Source organism: Venturia canescens, chromosome 5, assembly GCF_019457755.1.
Source record: "Venturia canescens isolate UGA chromosome 5, ASM1945775v1, whole genome shotgun sequence".
In the NCBI taxonomy this organism is placed as follows: Eukaryota; Metazoa; Arthropoda; class Insecta; order Hymenoptera; family Ichneumonidae; genus Venturia; species Venturia canescens.
In genome coordinates, this window is record NC_057425.1 from 20,542,007 (window position 1) to 20,565,071 (window position 23,065).

The 23,065-nt window shown below is 47.3% G+C and overlaps 2 protein-coding genes across 2 annotated transcripts; both read left to right on the forward strand.

Moving 5' to 3' along the window:
• The first annotated feature begins 5,563 nt into the window (after positions 1 to 5,563).
• Positions 5,564 to 7,607, forward strand: LOC122411363 (uncharacterized). Its single transcript, XM_043420110.1, has 6 exons — positions 5,564 to 5,855; positions 6,130 to 6,324; positions 6,407 to 6,562; positions 6,641 to 6,886; positions 7,011 to 7,069; positions 7,143 to 7,607. Exons 1-5 carry the CDS (start codon positions 5,564 to 5,566, stop codon positions 7,061 to 7,063), a joined length of 942 nt encoding a protein of 313 aa, XP_043276045.1. The 3' UTR covers positions 7,064 to 7,069; positions 7,143 to 7,607.
• A 790-nt stretch (positions 7,608 to 8,397) lies between these two features.
• Positions 8,398 to 11,076, forward strand: LOC122411364 (uncharacterized). The gene has a single exon (XM_043420111.1). It carries the CDS (start codon positions 8,398 to 8,400, stop codon positions 11,074 to 11,076), a length of 2,679 nt encoding a protein of 892 aa, XP_043276046.1.
• Positions 11,077 to 23,065: the final 11,989 nt, after the last annotated feature.

Here is a 23,065-nt window from a genome sequence, read left to right on the forward strand (position 1 = left end):
CAGCTGACTAACCTCAACTCTTGTGATAGATGACTTTCCTAACCTCAACTATCATGACTATCCCAAGCTCAACTATCCTAACCTCGCTGACTATCCTCAGTGACAGAAGACTAACCTCAACTATCCTGATAGTTGTCTATCCTGAGGCGCGTAATTAGGATCTCGGATAGAGAGAGATTAGTTCAGAACAGTGCCCCAGCGTCCGCCCCTAGCGTCTCCGGGATACCTCGTACGGATTCGGGGTTTCCCCTGGAGACAATCGGTAATGCAGGACGCTGGATGGAGACGCGCACGGGTCTGCATATTCCGATAGTTAAGTCATCACCTCTAAGATCGTTCGAGCACTTTCAGTCTCGACTTATCTGCTCATCCTCCAACAGTCTGGGGTTTTAGTTACTGATAGTTCGGACCCCCGTCAGAACATTTGAATCTCCCGCCGAAACAACAGAGTAAAGAATTTTATGACTGACAGTTCGAGTTCCCGTCAAAACATTTGAATCTCCCGCCAAAACTACGAAGTTTAAATGTCCCGCCAAAATACAGCGTTCGAATCTCCCGCCAAAACTACACAGTTCAAATTTCCCGCAAAAACTATAGAGGTCAAATGCCCCGCCAAAAACATATCGAACGAATCTCCCCCACCAAAATAACAGAGTTCAAAAGTCCCGCCAAAAATACAGCGTTCGGATCTCCCCCGCCAAAACTACACAGTTCAAATTTCCCGCCAAAACTACACAGTTCAAATCTCTCGCCAAAACTATAAAGGTCAAATGCCCCGCCAAAAACGTAGCGTTCGAATCTCCCCACCAAAATAACAGAGTTCAAAAGTCCCGCCAAAAATACACCGTTCGAATCTCCCCCACCAAAATAACAGAGTTCAAAAGTCCCGCCAAAAATACAGCGTTCGGATCTCCCCCGCCAAAACTACACAGTTCAAATTTCCCGCCAAAACTACACAGTTCAAATCTCTCGCCAAAACTATAAAGGTCAAATGCCCCGCCAAAAACGTAGCGTTCGAATCTCCCCACCAAAATAACAGAGTTCAACGTCCCGCCAAAACTACAGAGTTTAAATGTCCCGCCAAAAATACAGCGTTCGAATCTCCCGCCAAAACTATAGAGGTCCAATGCCCCCGCCAAAAACATAGCGAACGAATCTCCCCCACCAAAATAACAGAGTTCAAATGTCCAGCCAAAAATACAGCGTTCGAATCTCCCGCCAAAACTACAAAGTTCAAATGTCCAGCCAAAAATACAGCGTTCGAATCTCCCACCGAGGAATCTGTTTTACCGACGGGTGGAGCAGACCATCCAGTCGACCGGACTACCGATTCGTAGAGCGGCCATCTTTATTACTGACCGCGGCCAAGCGAGGGGCCCACTCGTGGCCACCACACCTGTAAAAGAACAAAAAGGTACATGAGAGCATTATTGTGGGATATACTTACCATAGTCGCTCAACGAAATCCAAGCGCTACGCGCTGCCTTATATGCTCGGTCAGCCGTGACTCCGCACACGAGATCTCCACTAGCCAGATCGCCATCTATGGGCGCGCGGGACTTTGAATGTTTGAGCTCAGTTTGGGTTTGAGCTCAGTTCGATGTTTGGGTTTGGGAAAACTGCCTTAATGACTGTTTGGGTTTGGGAAACTGCCTTAACGACTGTCTGGGTTTGTTTGGGGTTGAGCTCAATTCGATTACATGTTTGGGTTTGTTTGGGTTTATGCGGCCATTTTTAATACCGACCGTTTGGGTTTGGGCGGCCATCTTTATTACCGACTGTTTGGGTTTGAGCTCAGTTCGATCACATGTTTGGGTTTGAGCTCAGTTCGATCACATGTTTGGGTTTGTTTGGGGCTGTTTGGGTTTGTTTGGGTTTGTTTGTGTTTGGGAGGCCATCTTTATTAGCGACCGTTTGGGTTTGGGCGGCTATCTTTATTACCGACCGTTTAGGTTTGTTTGGGTTAGAGTGGCTATCTTTATTACCGAGTGTTTGGGCGGCCATCTTCATTACTGACCGTTTGGGTTTGGGCGGCCATCTTTATTTCCGACAGTAGTAGGTGGTGCACTATGGCGACCCCCACTCCTATCCCCACTCCTATCCCCACTCCTTTCCCCCACTAGGCCGAGCGGCCGGCGTTGTGGGCGAGAGGTTTGCGGGTGTGCGGAGGGGGATGAGCGTGTCGCCATAGTGCACCATCGTTTTTTCAGGTATATATTTTTTTTTATTTTTATATTTCTTTATATTTCTGAAAAAATATAAAATAAAAAATCTCTCTCTCTATATTAATTTTATTTTTAAAAGGGATAAAAAAAAAAGCAGAAAATAAAAATAAAAAATAAAAATTAAAAAGAAAAAATTAAAAATAAAAAATATATATCGAGAAACTTAACAGGGTGACGTGCCTCTCTCTCTCGCCCCGATCCAGACTCCACGGCGCTGGCTCGCACGCCACTGTTTTTTTCACGCGCGCGCGCGCGCGCGCACACACACACACACACACACACACACACACACACACACACACACACACAACTCCTCAGGGTCGTCAGGGGCTGCAGCAACGCCGACGAGCCCGTCTTCAGCCCCTTCGTCGTAGCCGCGATAGCCGTCCGGTAACTCGTCCACGAGAACACCCCCGAGCTCCCGGCCGTCCTCGTCAAACAGCTGGATGCTCAGGGGGTGGCGTGTAGGAGGGCCCACGGCCCTAGCCGTAAGAGGCCCCTCGCACAGCGCCTCCATCTCATGGGCCGGATAATGGAAGGCCTCTAAGTAGGCGACGCTGCGGAGGGAGCACTCTAGCACGAGCGCCGGTATTGCCTCTAATGCCGCTGACGGGTGGTACAGGCAGTTTAACTCGTAAAACTCACTGTCACCATGATCCACCAGATGCACCTCGACAAAGTCACCGCTATCGCAGTACACGACCTCCCCGCGGTACGCAATACGCGAGCCCCGCAATACAACCACACAGCACACACCCGGCGTTGCCTCCTCGCGCTGGATGGGCCGGCCCAACCTCCTGTCTATAAACTCACTGTGCATTAAATTTACCACGTGGAGGTACAGTTGTTCAAGAGCGTCGGTACGGACGTATAGGGACGCGACGCTCAAGAACCGTATGACACGGCACGTAAACGAGTGGCACAAAAACTCATAATCCCGGTAGCGCGGATACATTTTGGTGAAAAAATAAAAAAAAGAAAAAACTTGTAGAGGAGCGGTATATATAAAAGAGGCCGGGACGAGATACTCGCGCACGGTTCGGCTGAAGACTGACGGCTAAGACGTTCATGCAAATACGTGCTTATGGTGAGCACATCATTGCAGGGGTAAAAGAAGGACAGGAGGGGTGTAAAACAGCTGACGTCTCGGCCCGATGCAGTCATCCTCGTATACGGGGCAAAGGAATCACACATGCCCTCTCGCTCGCTCTCGCGCTTAGATAAGACCGTTCGCGAGGCGCGATGCCTCGCGAGAGCTTGAGGTATTCACTGCTTCATCAAAACTGCACGTGGCTGCAATCTCGACGGCGTGCACCCTCTTACTCGCTCTCGTGCTAGCATACGCGTCAGCGTATACGCTCTCGCTCGCTCTCTCTCTCGAGATACGGTACCTCGCGCTCACCGTGCACAGCCTCTAAGCAGGCGGGGGAGTACGTCATCGTAGCATTGACCTTAAGTCATAGCATCGCACTGGTTCTTTAAGCAACAGCCAGCAACGATGGTGTATACCGTCTCCCTCGCTCCAACGTCATGCTACATCCTCTTTCTCTCTCGCGAGGCACAATACGCGAACATTTGAGAGTCGTGGCAATGATAGCGCATGCTATCTCGCTCGCACCCGCGTCGTGATAAGCCCTCTCGCTCGCTCTCACATGAGATGCGAGGCCCAGCGCTCTCGCGACGCCGTCGTGCTGTGTCATCAGAATTGCACGTGCATCGGCCGAGCGCTCCAGAGCTGTAACGTGGATAGAGCACAGCCTCTCGCCCACGCCTGGAGACATGATACATTTTCTCGCTCACTCTCTCTCTTGTGAAGCACACGAGCGCGAGAGCAGCAACAGCATATGCCCTCTCGCTCACACTCGCGACACCGCTCATTCTCTCGCTCGCTCTTTCGCTAACCGTAGAGGCACAGCGATTCACAGCTGTAGCAGTGATACCATATACCGTCTCGCTCGCTCCAACATCATGATACATCCTCTCTCTCTTTCTCTCTCGTGGGGCCCGATACTCGAGCATCTGAGAGTCGCGGCAATGATAGAGCATGCTATCTCACTCGCTCCCGTGCCATGATAAGCCCTCTCGCTCGCTCTCTCATGAGATGCGAGGCCCTGCGCTCTCGCGACGCCGTCGTGCAGCGTCATCAGAATTGCACGTGCATCGGCCGAGCGCTCCAGAGCTGTAACATGGATAGAGCACAGCCTCTCGCCCACACCTGGAGACATGATACATTTTCTCGCGCACTCTCTCTCTTGTGAAGCGCGCGAGAGCAGCAGCAACAGCATATGCCCTCTCGCTCACACTCGCGACACCGCTCATTCTCTCACCCGCTCTTTCGCTAGCCGTAGAGACACAGCGCTTCACAGCTGTAGCAGTGATATCATATACCGTCTCGCTCGCTCCAACATCATGATACATCCTCTCTCTCTCTCTTTCTCTCTCGTGGGGCCCGATACTCGAGCATCTGAGAGTCGCGGCAATGATAGAGCATGCTATCTCACTCGCTCCCGTGCCATGATAAGCCCTCTCGCTTGCGCTCTCATGAGATGCGAGGCCCTGCGCTCTCGCGACGTCGTCGTGCAGTGTCATCAGAATTGCACGTGCATCGGCCGAGCGCTCCAGAGCTGTAACATGGATAGAGCACAGCCTCTCGCCCACACCTGGAGACATGATACATTTTCTCGCTCACTCTCTCTCTTGTGAAGCGCGCGAGAGCAGCAGCAACAGCATATGCCCTCTCGCTCACACTCGCGACACCGCTCATTCTCTCACTTGCTCTCTCGCTAGATGTAGAGGCACAACTCTTCAAAGCTGTAGCAGTGATGACGTATGCCGTCTCGCTCACTCTCATCATACCGATCCTTTAGTGAGCAGTCCTCTCTCTCGCTCTACCGTAAGACGCGATGCTTTATACAGAACTGTCGGGATTACACATACGGCTGCAGCCTCTTGATGCCTCTAAACAAATCCCCATCAATATATATTCTTTATTATATGCTATTTTGCGACTTCAGCCGATTCACTTATGAAGAGCGTATCTCCGAGGGCTAAAGACACAGCTCGGTCTTCGGGAGAAGATGCTATACAGAAGATGGAGCAATATGCTCGGAAATATGCTTGCAGGGCTAAACAAAGCTGTCTCACTCGTGCGCGTGCTTTTTCACGCAAACACCGGGGACCATGCAGAGTACTGTTAAACTTCAGCGACTGCTCCTTTGCTGTCTTGAAAAAAGTATCGCTAGCATTTTAATCATGATTCACACCTATCTTCTCGCTCGAGATATGACAGTAGCGATTCAACCGTCATATAGAACGGTATTTAACGATCACCCCTTACAATGTCGGATGAATCAGTGCGTTCTTGTATTTTGGGTCTTTTACGTCTAACAAAACCGCATAGCGCTCAGCTGAGACGCCGGTGTAACGACCTATGGTGTTACGAGTTGCTGCGTTTATCGGGTGCTCGACTCGTGAACAGACTTAAATACGTGATCTGGTGGGCCCCTTTACGTGCTCTAGTGGTGGCCTATAACAGAGGCATATTAAGTGGTCAACGAGTGCTGGATGCTGTGTATGACGAGTTACAGCGCCGCGGTGTTTTAGAAGCCCCCCGCGTAAGAGGCCTTGTCGGTGAAATCAGATGTAAGTACCATTATCACGATAAATCACTGTTGTTGGCGATTAGCAATACAACAGCTATTTTTTTTTTACCATAGGCTATCGGCAGTTTTACGATGCGGGGAGTGACGAAAAAGAGGCTCTCGCTGAGGCGACGAGAGCTGTGGAGGAAACGGATCTAGAGCGTCAAACAGCCCTCTACCGTACGTATTCAACTCTGCTTTGGCATTATCATCCGCGATTTTCGTTTTTAGACGTAAAAACCACGGGGGCGGTATTTTTCCAGAACCGTTGCACGAGGAGGGGGTGGGGGAAGAACCTAGAGCGAGCACCTCGGCAGCCCCGGCCGAGACGATACCGCAGCATTTTACCATATATCGGCCGTTTTACGACGCTGTGAGTGACGAAGAAGAAGAGGCTCTCGCTGAGACGACGAGAGCTGCGCAGGAAGCGGATCTAGAGCATCAAACCGCCCTCTACCGTGTGTATTCAACTCTGTTTTGGCATTATTATCAGCGATTCTCGTTTTTAGATATAAAAGCTACTGGCGCGGTGTTTTTCAGAACCGCAGCATGAGGAGAGGGCCGAGGAAGAGCCTAGAGCGAGCACCTCGGCAACCTCGGCCGAGCCGGTACCGCTGCAGCCCGAATTTGATGACGACGAGGCGTCGACTATTCTCAACCCCTCCTTGATGTTTAGCGATCGGTCTGATATACTGGGTAAGCATAGCCGTACAGCGATAATAAAATAAAAATAAACCTCGTTAATAAACAGAAATTATGAAATAACCCAAACAGCTGTGTACCGGCACACCAGAGCTAACGATGACGACGGAGCGATAGCGGGTCCATCGTATCACCACCATCGTCAGCAGGAAGATGATGACCTCGTACAACCCGAGAATCAGCTGGGGGTGTATCCGCTGGACGCTCAACAGGCGGAGGAGGAGGAGGAGGGGGAGGAGGAGGAGCGTCTAAACGAGGAGCGATTAGAAGCTAGACGCTTCGGCCTATGGTTTCAAGAGCTGATGGAGTGTGATTCAGGTAAAGAAATAATAATGTCTTCTCTCTCTTTCTCCCTCACTCGCGCGCTTTCTCTCTCTCTTTATCTCTAACCCTTGCGGTAAATGCAGGATATGTTTAAAAGGCTTTATTATATTTAACACAGGGTACTCGTCAGCTGACTCGTCAGCTGTCTCGTTATTGGCGTACCGCGATTAGTACGAGGTACACTAAAGTTACAATATGCCTTTTTATCAGCGATCTCTACCCTATAACTCACGCTTTTGTTTGATTACAGATATACAAACGGGCGGGGGGAGAACGCGCAATACACAGGGGTGCGAGGCTTTCGGGGATGTGCAACCCCCGGGAGGGCGGATCATCATTGCGCACGATACAGCTCGTTATTTCAAACGTTTTCGACTACGTGGTCGGGAGATAACACTGCGTATCCGCCAACCTCAAGCTGGCGCAAACGTGACAGCATGGCTTGAAGGAGCATTCCGCGATCTTCTGACGCATCTCACGAGTCACTGTGAGGGTGGTGACTACGCGGGGATCTCGTTCTCCGCGAGCTGCTTAGCGCACGGCCCCGTCTGGCTTTCATTCCGCCCTGTCCGCGCCTATACATTTGTAGATATCTGGCAATTAATAACAAACATAGCTCAAAGTGCAGCGTCTCTGGATATTAATGATTCTTTCCATATAAAAGTATGTATCGTTAAAGGTTTGGAGGGTAGGGGGCGAAAAGGTTTGACACACGAGGGCGTTGCTAAAAATCAATTTTAACGATTCGAAATACCGACAATCTGTGTCTACCGCGCTCGTTAGTAACAGCACGCGCGTACGCGGAAAGGGGTGAGATACGCTCGGGGGCTCTGCATTCTAGATGGCAGCGTATACGACAGATTAACGGGTCGCTTCAAAAAGAGGCGGCGCTTGAGCTCACGAGAAGCGCAAATGTTGTTATACAGCCCGCTGGCTGCGGTATGCGCGAAATTGCTATATACCAGAATTATTTGGCTCGCGAGGGGTTAGCTATCGTGGTTTTCGAGTTTTTGACTTTGGGGCGACGCGAAAGACCGGTGTTTGACGGTACACAGACGGTTATGGATACAGTAGGCTCAGTCCAGCACACGTTATACATTCTGTATTATGAGCGGTCGCATCATTTCCAGCCTATCTTGAATCTGCGTGGTGCTGTAGGCAGCTTAAACTTCTGCGCAATCTGTAACGCTCGTTCTCGTCGGGATCATAGATGTTTAAAAAAGAAATGCCCTCGCTGCCTTCAAGCACCGCCCTACGCTCTGGGAGCAGCTGCCGCGATCAGATGCGAGACATGTAACCGCGATTTTTTTGGGGAGCAATGTTTAGAAAATCACAGGGCTGTTACCATCCGTCGTAAACACAGGGTAAACACTGTTTGCGAATCTCTTCAGCGGTGCCGTAACTGCTTTCGCGCGATAAGGCCTTTAGAGAAAAAGACGCATGTGTGCGGGGAGGGTTTCTGTAAAACCTGTAAATCGCGGCACCCCTATAATCGCCTGTGCTATATGAGGCCTATTCGCGTCGATGAGAGGCCAATAGAGAACATATTCATATTCTATGATTTTGAAACGCAGCAGTGTACCCCTGTAAAAGGTGATCCTACAACGCGCGTTCACGAACCGAATCTTTGCGTAGCTCAACGTGTCTGCACCAAGTGCTGCGATAATGCTTCTATAGACGAGCCGTGCGAGTATTGCGGGGATCACGAGTTTATATTTAGGACGAACCCTGTGTGTCAACTTGTGGAGTTAGCCATACAGAGTATGCCGAACTTCTCTCACGTATTTTTAATAGCCCATAACGCCGGTGGTTTCGACGCCCAGTTTATCCTGCGCTACCTCATCGAGGAGAAAAAAACGCAGCTCCCTTCTTTAATAATGAACGGCACTAAAATCATCACAATGCGCATTGGCAAACTCGTGTTTCTCGACAGCTTGAACTACTTTCACATGCCTCTGAGTGCACTGCCTAAATCTTTCGGTCTAAAAACTGCTCTCGCCAAAGGATCTTTTCCGCATCTGTTCAATAGGCCCGAGAATCAAAATTATATTGGGCCGATGCCGCCTGCGGCCGATTACTCTCCCGACACTATGCGCCCGGAGGAACGCGAGCGTTTTTTTGCATGGTATAACGAGTTAAAGAATGCCTCTTATGTATTTAACTTTTCAAACGAGCTCATAACCTATTGTAAAAACGACGTTACGATATTGAGACAGGCCTGTGTGGTTTTCCGGAAAATGTTCAAGGACAGCGGACGCGTTTGCCCGTTTAGCGAAAACACAACAATCGCGTCCGCCTGCTTTCAAATCTTTCGAAAAAATTTTTTAAAACCTAACACGATCGGTATTATACCTACGGGCGGTTACAGATGGGCTCACAATCAGTCAAAAAAAGCGGTCTCTTGGCTCGTGTGGATGGAGCATTCTTTAAATCGTCGTATCATTCACGCAGGACGCTCGCGCGAGTTTAAATTGCCTCAAAATTTATTAGTAGACGGTTACTACGAAACACCTGATTCAGCCCACGTGTTACAGTTTCACGGTTGCTATTGGCACGGGTGTTTGAGCTGTTTCACTGTAAACAGAGACCGTGTACAAGGCGACGGTGATACACTGAACGAGCGTCTCGAGAGAACAAACGCTATATCGCAGAGAATCCGCTCAAGCGGCTACACGTTAACCGAGATTTGGGAGTGCGCGTATGACCGGATGATAAAAACAGATTTAGAGATGAGCGCTTTTGTGAGTGATCACCCTCTGGTTCGAGCGGAGCCTCTCAATCCGCGCGATGCTTTTTTCGGTGGTCGCACGGAAAACATGGTCACTCTGTACGACGTGAAAGACGGGGAGCAGATACGATATGTTGACGTTTGTTCTTTGTACCCATACATCTGCAAGTACGGCAAATATCCGGTGGGCCATCCAACGGTATACGTCGGCGACGAGTGCAGGGCGCTGACAGGTCCCGAAAATAATATCAGTCTTTCCCGCGTCGAGGGCCTTGTTAAATGTACAGTGCTTCCACCGCAAAATCTTTATCATCCGGTGCTGCCGGTGCGAATGCATCAGCGCCTGTTATTCGGGTTATGTCGTAGCTGTTGCGAAACAATGAACCAGGACGCGTGTCCTCATGAAGACCCCGCGGAGCGTGTGTTTAGCGGTACTTGGGTAGTGGATGAATTGCGAAAAGCTATTGCGTGCGGGTATAAAATATTAACCGTGAGCGAGATTTGGCAGTATAATATAACGCAGTACAACCGCGATACACAAAAGGGGGGCCTTTTCACCGGGTACATAAACACTTTTCTTAAAATCAAACAAGAGGCTAGCGGTTGGCCCGAGGGTTATGCAGATGACGAGGCTGCCCAAGAGCGTTATATAACTGCTTTTAAGACAGCCGAAGGGGTTCAGCTGGAGCGGGGTGCGGTAGCGAAAAACCCGGGGCTGCGCTCGGTAGCCAAACTTTGTCTTAAATCCTTTTGGGGTAAATTTGGACAACGCGAAAATTTACCGCAAACAGAAATAGTATCGACACGCGAAAAGCTTATGGAGCTGCTAAATAGCCCCGAGCACGAGATCACTGGTATGCTACCTGTTAACAACCAGGTGCTGTATGTTAATTATACGAAAACCAGTGATGCTGTAATACCGTCTAATATAGCAAATACTGTCATAGCTGCATACACCACAGCCCAGGCCCGTTTAAAACTTTACACCTATCTCGAACCGCTGGGTAAGCGTGCTCTGTACTGCGACACCGATTCCGTTATTTATGTCACGAGAAAAGAGCCTGGAGAGTATGAACCGCCAACGGGTCAATTGCTAGGGGATTTAACCGACGAGCTAAGCTCCTACGGTGAGGGCAGTTACATTAAGTCTTTCATCTCAGGCGGCCCTAAATTTTATTCTTTCATAGTTAATACGCCGAGCGGCGCGGAAAGCGAGGTTTGCAAGGTTAAAGGCATAACGCTGAATTACGCAAACAGCTCGCTGATAAATTACGAATCAATACGGTCATTTATAATAGGTGAGAGAGAAAATCCTGTTGTACTACAGTTTGATTCAATACGTCGTACGCCGTTCCACCAGGTTGTCACACGACCCGAAAAGAAATCGTGCATGCCTCTGAGCGTCAAGCGAAGACGTGATGGCGAATACGGCTCGCTCCCTTACGGCTACAAGTAACCGTTTATAAAAACTCTCGCTTTAAACATTGTTAAGCAGCGTTGTAAAATATCTATGTTATTACTGTAAAATATTTATACTGTTACCGGAAAATAAAAGCTCTATACATGTTTCAACTGCTCGAATTCTTTATATTATACTGCCCCGTAGGAAACGTGGTCATTCGCGCAGATGGATGTACGGTGGAAGCATCCCTGGACCTCAATGATCTGTGGTCCCACAGGCTGCGGTAAAACGTACTTTGTAAAAAAGTTTTTAAAGTTTATTTCACGGATGAACAGTGAGCCGTTTGAGAGAGTCATTTTCTATTACTCCGAGTGGCAGTCAGCGTACACGGAGTATGGTGAATCAATAGAGTTCCACGAGGGTCTACCTCAGAGTGCTGATTATGCTAACGACCCTCGCGCAAAACTTCTCATAATCGATGATTTGATGCGCGAGGCGTCTAACAACAATGTTGTGGATCTTTTCACCAAAGGCAGTCATCATAAAAATCTGAGCGTTATTTTTATTACCCAGAACTTATTCCATCAAGGACACGGCCAGCGCGATATCTCACTGAATGCCAACTATATAGTGATTTTCAAAAATCCCCGTGATCGTGCTCAAATTCAGCATCTCGCGCGACAGGTGTATCCTGAAAACCCGCGTTTCCTACAGGAGGCGTACCACGACGCAACAGCCAAGCCGCACGGTTATTTGCTACTCGACCTGAAACAATCGACGCCTGACAACTGTAGATTCCGTACCTGTATTTTTCCCGACGACCCCCATCATTTTGTCTACGTACCGCGGAAAAAGTTTAAAAGCGGATGCAATGCTGGTGAATTACCAGTTCAGCGCATGTAATGGCGCCCAAAGGGCTATCGCACTGTGATAAATGCATGATCGTTTTGAGCGCACTTCAGCGAGCTAACAAGATAACGCAAGGACCCAACACCTGTGGAAACACCTCCCACCCTTATTATTGTATTGGTCTATGCGTGTGGTATATTCTTAAAGGCACCGCTACCCCCCATCCCTATAGGTCGAAAAAATCGGCTAAAAGGGGCGATACGTCGAGAGGTTAGACAGTTTGACATGCGTAATGGAGCGAAACGGTGAACCGCTCTGTAAAAAGCACGTGACGATACTACGGGCTCTTCAGTATCTCAATAAAGAGCAACGCGAGGCTGTCCTGCGTAAAGCGGATCCGAGCATCATCCGCTGTATCTGCGAGTGTGCCTTGAACGTTCTTTGCGGTAACGTTCCTTTGAAGGCTGATCAGCGAAAAAAGCTACGACGACACGCCCCCGCTCTCCGTCGTTTAGCCGCGAAAAAAGGTTGTTGGAAGAGTAAAAAACGCTTTGTTATCCAGAGTGGCGGGTTTCTACCGCTCCTACTAGCACCGATACTAGGCACTGTTCTATCGAGCCTGATTGGTGGACGGGGATGATGGAGCACGCGAGAAAAATGGTTCTTATCCCTGAGGAGCATGTGACACAGCTGGGCATGCAAAATCAGAGACAGCCAACGGCCGGCTGGAACGCCTCGGCACAACCGCCACAATCTACTGATACCGTATTATCCAGACTGGACGCGGAGATAAATGAAATTTTGAACTCTAATGCCTACAAGAATGAGAGGGAAAAATGGACAGCGTACCTGGTTGTGCTACAGCGTTATCTCCATTTTTCTGATGACGAGAGAGCTCGACAACACAGCGATCTTATGAAGAACGACCATACAACGGCGTCTAATTATGATAAAAGTGAAAAAGGAGAAACTCGTAACGGCATGAACGACTCCGTCATAATTGAAAGCATACCAGCCAAATATCGCACTAAAGCGAAGTTACTGCTCCGTCGTTTACATGACGCGCCTCGCAGCAATTTTTCTTGGGATTCCGGAGGAGTCGTATCGATTGAGGGTAGCCCGATTCAGGGCTCGAATATCATTGATCTTGTGAACGACGCCATGAGAGCTAGAAAAATATCTAAACCGGCGGGGCGTGGTGCTTTCGCTAAATTTCTGAGAGCAATACAGACACCGCGGGAGTTCATCGGTAATGACGCCTTGTGGCAGGAGACAAGGGCCAATTCAACGCTGCGACCGTCGCAGCTCGAGGAGAGTAGCAACAGCAGTACAAACAGCGACAGTACAGGTGCGACGAGTCAGTCACCGTTCTTCAGTGGCCGTGATAGCAAATCAGATAACGCAGGGCAGAGCGGCAACGGCTATCCTAATAAACATCATAAGAAAAGACATGTAATCTGGGCTAACCTCAAATTATAAATATGAAAACGCTGGAAAAAGTGTATTTTAATCCATCCCATGAAGCATCGTTTTCAGGTGCTACTAAACTGCTACGTCTGGCACGTCAGAAAAAAGTATCCAGAACGAAGATGCTGCAGTGGCTTGAGGGGCAGGATGCTTACACGAAACACAGACCCGTGCGACAGCACTTCCCGCGTCGTTTTTATAACGTACGGAACATTGATGACTTTTGGGAAGCTGATCTGGTAGATCTTCGCTCAATTAAAGATTATAACGATGGTTATGTTTATCTACTCGTCGTGATAGACACTCTCAGTAAATACGCATGGGTTCAGCCTCTACGCGACAAATCTGCCACATCCGTGGCTAAAGTGTTTAACCTCATCTTGTCTAAGAAAAATAGCAACGGTCGATCACCCGTTTATCTGCAGACGGATAGGGGTAAAGAATTCGTCGGTGCTGCGTTTCAGGATTTCTTAAAGAAAAAAGGCATACAGTTTCGCATTGCGAGAAACCCCGATATCAAAGCGGCTATTGTCGAGAGATTCAATAGAATGCTGAAGGAGAGAATGTGGCGCTATTTCACGTATTCCCGGCAAAAACGCTACCTCGACGTTCTACAGAGCATTGTTTCAGCATACAACAACTCTACGCATAGCACTATAAAAATGACGCCCAGCTCTGTGACGCTTGCTACAGCCGCTAGGGCTCGGAATAACTTGATACAGCGATACAAAAGGCCAGAGCGTTGTCTCCCTAAATATAAGGTGGGTGACATTGTGCGTATCAGTAGCGCGAAGGCGGCCTTTGCAAAAGGTTACGAAGGTGGTTGGAGCAGCGAGTTATTCAAGATTCACCGTGTGTCGTCCGGTATTTGTCCTGTGGTATACTTCCTGCACGATCTCCACGACGAGGATATTGACGGTGTATTTTATGAACCCGAGCTATCGAGAGTGCAAACAAAACAGGTTAAACAGAGGGCGTTAAAATGAAAGACGAGTTTTACATGGTTTTGCCTAGCAATAGTAGTATGGATTATTATCCCGATAATGTAACAACGCGGTATACCACACATCTACCGCAGCGTATGTCTCTTCACGGTAGCTGGGCTGTTTCATTAGCCGAGATCCATATACCCTCAACCATTTTACACGTGCCTACCGATGGCAGGCGAAACTTCCTGAATATGATAACGGAGCAGGCGGCTGGTATCTCAATGAGGTACGTACCTACCGAGGGTAGGCGAAACCTCCTGAGTGTGACAACGAGGCAACCGGCTGGTACCCTGGTGAAGTACGTACCTATCAAGAGCGAGTTGGAGGCCGGTGCTTCAAAGGCGTCTGCTTTTAAGGAAGATAACGCCTGTGTGCCGCCCGGCGTATACCATAGCATAGGGACATTGCTCGAGGCTATTAACGAAATACCTTATGTCACGGGCCATTTGAAATTCAAGCACGCCCGCAACGGGTATGTGACGGTGAAGCGTGTCTGCGAATCCTGTAAGAGCCTGGAGCACACCTTTTTTTTCTCCGACGTACTGAGCAAGGTTTTAGGGTTCACCGAAACAGGAGGCGTAGTAGTGCCCCGTGAAGGATACACTGCTCAGAGGCCTGCCAATTTAGCCAACGGGACCCCCAACATGATGTACGTTTATACCGATATCTGCGAGCCCTATATTACCGGCGATGTTCGCACACCATTGCTACGTGTTGTGCCTGTTGCTATCGCCGATGCCCATAATTACGGCTCTGTGAGGATAAAAAGCTTCTCGCCACCGCGTTATATTCCCTTACTACATACTAGTTTTCAAACAATAACCATTGATATAAGGGATGAGTTTGGCGAGCCAATACCATTCGAGCACGGGACGCTGACGGTGACGCTACAGTTCAAACGTATAGACTGACCTGGGTGTATCTACAATGGATTACTATGACGAGTACTTCGAGATGCAAACGGGGAGCGGGGCTCGAACAGGCTATGGCGGTATCAGCCATGTGTATATCGGCTCACCAAACCAGCGAGGTCATGGCATTGGAAGTTTTTTAGGGGGTCTCTTTCGACGTATCATACCTCTCTTGAAACAGGGGGCTCGGACTGTTGGTAGAGAGGCGCTTCGCTCGGGGATTAACATGGCCTCTGATGTCGTTAACTCCGGTGTACAACCGAGAGAAGCGTTTCAAACGCGCCTGCGCGAATCAGGGCAAAACCTGAGGCGTAAAGCTGAGGAAAAAATTACATCGCTCATGAAGGGCTCCGGCTATAAAGGCAGCAAAATTAATAAACTGGTGCATTCTGCTGCGGGGAGCGTATCACGGCGCAGCTCTGTGAAAAGAAAGGCGGTGAAATCGCGAAAACGTTCAAGCGGCGGCGGTGGTGCAAGAACGAAGTGTGTTAAGAAGAGGAAGAAGGGTGTGAGAGGTAGAAGATCATCGGCTAAACCACGCGTCACGAGACGTAACAAGAAACCAAGAACAGTGACGGATATTTTTGCTTAAACTGCACTCTAAAAAATGGCGTTCCTACACGCGCACTCGTGCGAGTGTCTTAAGTCGGAGCTTGAATTATTTTCATTACCGCCAACCCAGACAACGATCGAGGGGACACACTCTGTATACTACAAACCAATCTCATCGCTGACGGATGATTCACCGATAGAATTTGTCGTCCCAGGCCAGGGGGATGAGTACATTGATCTCGCGCATACAATGCTAAGTATACGCGTTAAGATAGATGCCCCAGATTATAAAAAGACAGGGGGGTTAGAGGGCGTATCACCCGATGTAGGACCTGTCAATAATCTCCTACACTCAATGTTCAGCCAGATCGATGTATTTTTGAATCAAAAACTTGTGTCTCCTCCTAACAATGCTTATGCTTATAGAGCTTATATTGAAACTCTGTTGAACTACGCGTACGCCGCGAAGACCTCGCATCTTACGAGCGCTTTATGGTATAACGATACAGAGGGAGCAATGGATGATAAGGGCGATGGTAACAAAGGCCTTGTAGAGAGACGGGATGCGTTAGGCAAGGATAGAACGATCGATCTTCTTGGACATCTGCATTGCGATATCTTCAATCAGGAAAGGTTTTTGCTGAACGGTGTTGAGATGCGTTTGCGACTCGTGCAGAACAATAGCGCTTTCTGTCTCATGACTGATTTGAAAAACTGTAAAATCCGCATTACAGAAGCATCGCTAATCGTGCGACGCGTTAAGATAGCGCCCGGTATACTCCTGTCTCATGCGAGAGCTCTGTCTAAATCCACAGCAAAATATCCGCTGACGCGTGTCGAGGTTAAAGCTATATCAATGCACGCCGGAATACACGGCGATACTCTTGATAACGTCATACTGGGCCAACTACCAAAACGTATAATAATTGGTTTTGTCGATAATAAGGCTTTCAACGGTGATTATGGCAAAAATCCGTTCAATTTTCACCACTACTCGATCAATTATCTTTCTTTATATGTAGACGGCCAACAGATACCGTCAAAACCCCTGCAGACAGACTTCACAGATAGTAATATGTATGTGGATGCATATCACACGTTATTTTCTGGCTCGGGTATTCACTTTCTCAACGACGGTAATTGTATCTCGCGTTTGAACTACCCATACGGCCATTGCCTTTTCGCGTTTGATCTGACACCCGATCTCTCTGCTAATAGCAGCACCCACTGGAATCTGGTGAGGCATGGCAGCGTGAGGATAGAAGTACGCTTCGCGGGGTCTTTACCTACAACGATTAACTGTATTGTGTACGCTGAATATGATAATGTGCTTGAGATTGACTCATCCAGACAGGTCATCGTAGATTTCAGCGGTTGATGAGCGAGAGAGAGAAGCACCCTCAGTTTTCACTGAGCATTCAAAGAGTGACGGTCAAATAAAAAAGACGGCATCATGTATATTGTTATTGATGTGCAGGGCGTGAGAGGTAGAGATAACCAGTTTATACCTAAAGAAGTAGCCGTCGTATCGGTAAAAACTGAAGACTATGGTCACTGGATTGTAAAGCCGCCCTATACGGACGATAACTTGCCAGTCTTTGTGAGACGTCAAAATATGTGGCTACGCGATAATGTCCATGGTATAGAATGGTCTAAAGGCGATACATCGCTACAAGCGTTGGAGACAAATCTGAAAAGGATTGCGGGTCAGGCGACACGAATTTTCACGCGCGGCTCTGACAAATCATCGTATCTGGCGCAGCTCACGGGCTATTTTATTATAAATTTAGAAGATGATGAAGAGGCTCCTTCATTACGTCAGCTACCTCGAAGCGACGCATGCTGTGTGCACCACCGCGTCGCAAACCACAGACAGGCCTACAGATGCGCCCTGAACAACGCTATGAGAATCAAAGCCTGGCTCTGTCAAAGCGAGCGGATTACCTCCTTATCGAAGTATAGGACTACCACGTCGTGGAGCATTGGTATGTTTGAGGCCAGGACCGTGGAGGAAGAAGAACCCCCGAATCATGAACAGTCTTCAGATCTTACAATCTCTCAAAAACATAAAGGAGCATGCTATAGGCGTCTACCCGGCCGATCGTATCCCGAAGGTGTGGACGAAACCGACGGCATTCGTGGTTAACACCGATGGATACAAACGCCCAGGGGCTCACTGGGTCGCCATGTACGTCGATCGAAATGGACACGGATGGTTCTTCGACAGTTACGGCCTACCTCCAATCATCCCACAGCATCTCGCGCGTCTCCGAAGAAACTGTCGACTCTTCCGCTGCAACACGGTTCAGCTCCAAGGCCCTAACTCGCAGTGCTGTGGACAGTATTGTGTTATGTTTCTTCATTATATGGCTACTGGTCTCGGTATTCAGCGATTTAGAGATGTTTTTTCGCATGATCTGCAGCGAAACGATAAAATAGTTCATGAGTATTAAAATGCGTATAGCAGCAAGGGTGGTAAATCTAAGGGTATGGTTTCCGATACAGATGACTGTATCGGCAGGGGGTATAGGATTAAGCATTTACATTGTATACAACACTGCTGCTCTCGTTCTCGGTAATTACATGATAATAAAATTTTAACAAGAATCACACGAGCCGTTTTAAAATCCTGTGTCTGTCTCCTATCCCGTTTCTTTCGGCGAAAATTGTACGAGTGGTGACGCGGGTCGGATGCCAGATTTCGCTGACGATCAGCACTGTTGTCTCTAATGCAGCTGCAGAGCGTTCAACGCTCATCGTCAGTCGACGCTCAAGGCTTGAGACTTTACGTCGTTCGGGAGGTATCATGAACATCGTCGTTGATATACAAGGCCTGAAGGATAAATATAATAACTTCGTGCCTAAAGAAATAGCCGTGGTCTCTGTGAAAACATCTTACCTGGCACACTGGGTCATATCACCGCCTCACGCTTATAGCGCGCTGCCTCCTAGTGTGAAACGACAAAACACGTGGTTAAAGAGCAATCATCACGGTATAGACTGGTCCGAGGGTGAAACACCTTTACGTGCGGTCGAAGCGGCTTTAAAGCAAATCGCGGTACAATCCGATCGCCTGTTTACAAGAGGATCTGATGCAGCCGCATATTTGACACAGCTAACAGACTGCTTCGTTATAAATCTAGAGGAGAACGAAGAACCACCGTCTCGTAACCTCCCTGAGAGCAGCACTTTTTGCGTATTTCACGGCTTACTGCACAAAAATACCTCGTTCAAGTGTGCTCTCAACGGCGCTGTGAGATTGAAAAAATGGCTTTCTCATAACGATCGCTCCATCGCCTTGTGGGAGTACAGAACCACCACATCCTGGACTGCTGGTTTATTAACGGTGGAGCAGCGGGAAGAGGGAAAAGCAGCCGGTATCAAAAAATCATCCTCGTAAAGACGCGCATTGCCGCTGATCTCATCCTCGCATTTCGTCATCTTATAAACGCTGACTTATGCTGGCGGCTGTCAGGGTCATGGTAAACCAATACATCAGCCAAGACATTGGCTGATTTCTCCCACCACTGCCCCCTGCGACAATGGCGGGAGATGCTGCATTAAAAGATTGTTGTCAGCTCTTTTCTGCGCTCAAGGTAGGGATATGGATCTGCCGAACAGGAGGTTTAAATCGTTCGAGTTCTCTGATGAGCAGACAGTACTCCCGAGTCGTCGCATAAGTAAACGCCGTGAATTGAAAGCACGCTTAGATATCTTTTTGCACGATATTGCAACGCTTAAAGCAAGAATACGCGACATATCAGAACTCCGCGCTTTAACAGTGGCCGTAAAAAAACTCGATCTGAACAATGGATTTCTCGCTCGTCAATCAAACAGGCCTTTTGGAGTCCGTCTACCCCGTCAAAAAACTGGCCGATCTTGAACTCGCCAAAGATTACCGCATCACATGTATTCGGTTCGTCGAAACGAGATGGGGCAAACGAATCGTCATGGACGTGGACAACTCGTTTACATGCTTCCTACCGTTAAGATTCGTGAAAGTTTTCGAAGATAAGAACGTTTTATTCCAGCAGATGTGCGCTGCAGCCTCAAACAATAAATTAATCATGGTGTACCACGGCACGGAATACAACAGACTGGAGTTCAAACCTGCTGAAGAATGATCATAAACAGGTATGAGGCAAAAACTTATTTATCATAAATCTGAACACTCCCAAATGTACACGAGCCTCTCTCTCACATTATGGTATCTCCGTCACCCTCGTTACAGAATCGTCCGACCATCTAAGCAGCACACCTCACAAGCCGCCGCTCCATGGTCATCGGTCCCGTCGTGAAATCGGCCGAAAACCAAAAAATATCCACAAAAAATACCCCCCTACTACTATATGTATTGCGAATTATGCACCATATTATAACCAGAATTGTAAAATTAATAAGAGCTGAAATATATATATGTACGGAGAAAAAAATAAAAAAAAGGTGGTGCACTATGGTGACACACTCATCCCCGCTCCGCACACCCGCAAACCTCTCACCCACAACGCCGGCCGCTCGGCCTAGTGGGGGAAAGGAGTGGGGATAGGAGTGGGGGTCGCCATAGTGCACCACCTACTACTTCCGACCGTTTGGGTTTGGGCGGCCATCTTTATTACCGACCGCTTGGGTTTGTTTGGGTTTGAGCTCAGTTCGATTACATGTTTGGGTTTGTTTGGGTTTGAGCTCAGTTAGATTACATGTTTGGGTTTGTTTGGCGCTGTTTGGGTTTGTTTGGGTTTGGGCGGCCATTTTTATTACCGACCGTTTGGGTTTGGGCGGCCATCTTTATTGCCGACCGTTTGGGTTTGGGCGGCCATCTTTATTGCCGACTGTTTGGGTTTGAGCTCAGTTCGTTGTTTGGGGTTTTTTGGGTTTGAGCTCAGTTCGAACACATGTTTGGGTTTGTTTGGTGCTGTTTGGGTCTGTTTGTGTTTGGGAGGCCATTTTTATTACCGACCGTTTGGGTTTGGGCGGCCATCTTTATTACCGACCGTTCGGGTTGGTTTAGGTTAGAGTGGCTATCTTTATTACCGAGTGTTTGGGCGGCCATCTTTATTACTGACCGTTTGGGTTTGGGCGGCCATCTTTATTTAAGACCGTTTGGGTTTGGGCCGCCATCTTTATTACCGACCGCTTGGGTTTGTTTGGGTTGGAGGTCAGTTCGATTGCATGTTTGGGTTTGTTTGGGTGTGTTTGTTTGGATTTGTTTGGGTTTGAGCTCAGTTAGATTACATGTTTGGGTTCGTTTGGCGCTGTTTGGGTTTGTTTGGGTTAGAGTGGCTATCTTTATTACCGAGTGTTTGGGTGGCCATCTTTATTACCGACCGTCTGGGTTTGGGCGGCCATCTTTATTACCGACCGTTTGGGAACCTCAATGACTGTTTGGGAACCTTAATGACTGTTTGGGAGCCTTAATGACTGTTTGGGAGCCTTAATGACGTTTGGGAACCTTAATGACTGTCTGGGAAAACTGCCTTAATGACTGTTTGGGAACCTTCATGACTGTTTGGGAGCCTTAAGGACTGTTTGGGAGAACTGCCTTAATGACTGATTGGGTTTGGGAAACTGCCTTAACGACTGGTTGGGAAAACTGCCTTAATGACTGTTTGGGAACCTTAATGACTGTTTGGGAAAACTGCCTTAACGACTGTTTGGGAACCTTAATGACTGTTTGGGAAAACTGCCTTAATGACTGTTCGGGTTTGTCTGTGTTTGTTTGGGTCTGTTTGGGTTTGAGCTCAGTTTGATCACATGTTTGGGTTTGTTTGGGTTAGAGTGGCTATCTTTATTACCGACTGTTTGGGTTTGTTTGGGTTAGAGTAGCCATCTTTATTACCGGCCGTTTGGGTTTGGGCGGCCATCTTTATTACCGACCGTTTGGGTTTGTTTGGGTTTGAGCAGGGAATCTACTTTGCCGACGGTCGGTAAGGTAGATTCCTACATGGCGCGGAACCGGCCTAGCTGTACTACTCAATCGGTGGACAAGTATTTTATTAGTAACTCCAATTTTTGACATTATTGAATTGTCCTAATAAGCTTTCAAATCCAAAAGAATCGCATGCAAGCTAGCCATTTCTTACTCTATAGTGACAGAGACTTATAAGAAAATCGATTCTTCTCAGACTTTCAGGATCCTCTGGTATTATTCACAAAATTCGACGTCGATTGGATCGATACAAATTATGTTCAAATATGTGTTAAAAGTCCGGCCCATCACTTTCCGTTTAAATTGTATATCCAAATAAAAGTCGGGGCTTGTCTAGAACTGGTGGATCACAAGTATTCATGCAGAGGGAATTGAGAGAATTATCTTCCAGTAATTTTTACTTAATTGCACTAATTTAATAAAAAACGGAAACAAATTATTCCGCAATATAGAAGGGATATTATTGTGCATCGATAAATGAAAAAAATTGTACATAATGTATATGTTTAAGCTTCCAAAATAACTCTGCAGTTTATATTCGATGACGGCAATTTTTACTTCCCACTTATTCTTCCAGCGAACGAGTTCCATTCGGAATAAGAACTAACCTATACTATTATTAAGAACATTAAATTAATAATGAATCGCATTTCAACAAACTTTTAACGAGATTCTGCCGTGCCATTTCGTTTTTTTATGATCGATTCTTTATTGAATGAATAGTGATGGGCCGGACAAGTACTTTTAACACATATTTAAACATAATTTGTATCGATCCAATCGACGTCGAATTTTGTGAATAATACCAGAGGATCCTGAAAGTCTGAGAAGAATCGCCTTTCTTATAAGTCTCTGCCACCATAGAGTAAGAAATGACTAGCTTGTATGTGATTCTTTTGGATTTGAAAGAATCTTAGAACAATTCAATAATGTCAAAATTTGGAGTTACTAATAAAATACTTGTCCACGGATTGATATCATAAATTTTAGTGCTGCACGTAATTCAAATGGTAATTTTTTTCAATTCATTAGAAAATACTTGGCCTCGAATTGATATAATAAATTTTAATGTTGCACGTAAATTAGATGGAATTTTTTTCAATTGATTTAGCTGTTTGAATCAAATAAGAAGAATGAGGCATCGGTTTCCAAAATGATTTCAAGGGCGATTTTTCGGTTTATTATTTTTTACTTGTTATTTGATTCGTTTGACACTTTAAAAAATAGATGCAAATTAGTTTTTTTTTAATATATAACGTTTTTTCAAGATTTGTAAAATTTTTTTCGAATTGTTCTGTATTTTTTTTATGAAATAATTTTTTTTACAATTAAAAAAAAATTTTGTTCAA

Coding starts and splice junctions, on each gene's coding strand:
- LOC122411363 (XM_043420110.1), top strand. CDS start 5,564: ATGTCGGATGAATCAGTGCGTTCTTGTATTTTGGGTCTTTTACGTCTA. Junction 5,856..6,129: donor CCGCGTAAGAGGCCTTGTCG/GTGAAATCAGAT, acceptor GTATTTTTCCAG/AACCGTTGCACGAGGAGGGG. Junction 6,887..7,010: donor GCTGATGGAGTGTGATTCAG/GTAAAGAAATAA, acceptor TATTTAACACAG/GGTACTCGTCAGCTGACTCG.
- LOC122411364 (XM_043420111.1), top strand. CDS start 8,398: ATGAGGCCTATTCGCGTCGATGAGAGGCCAATAGAGAACATATTCATA.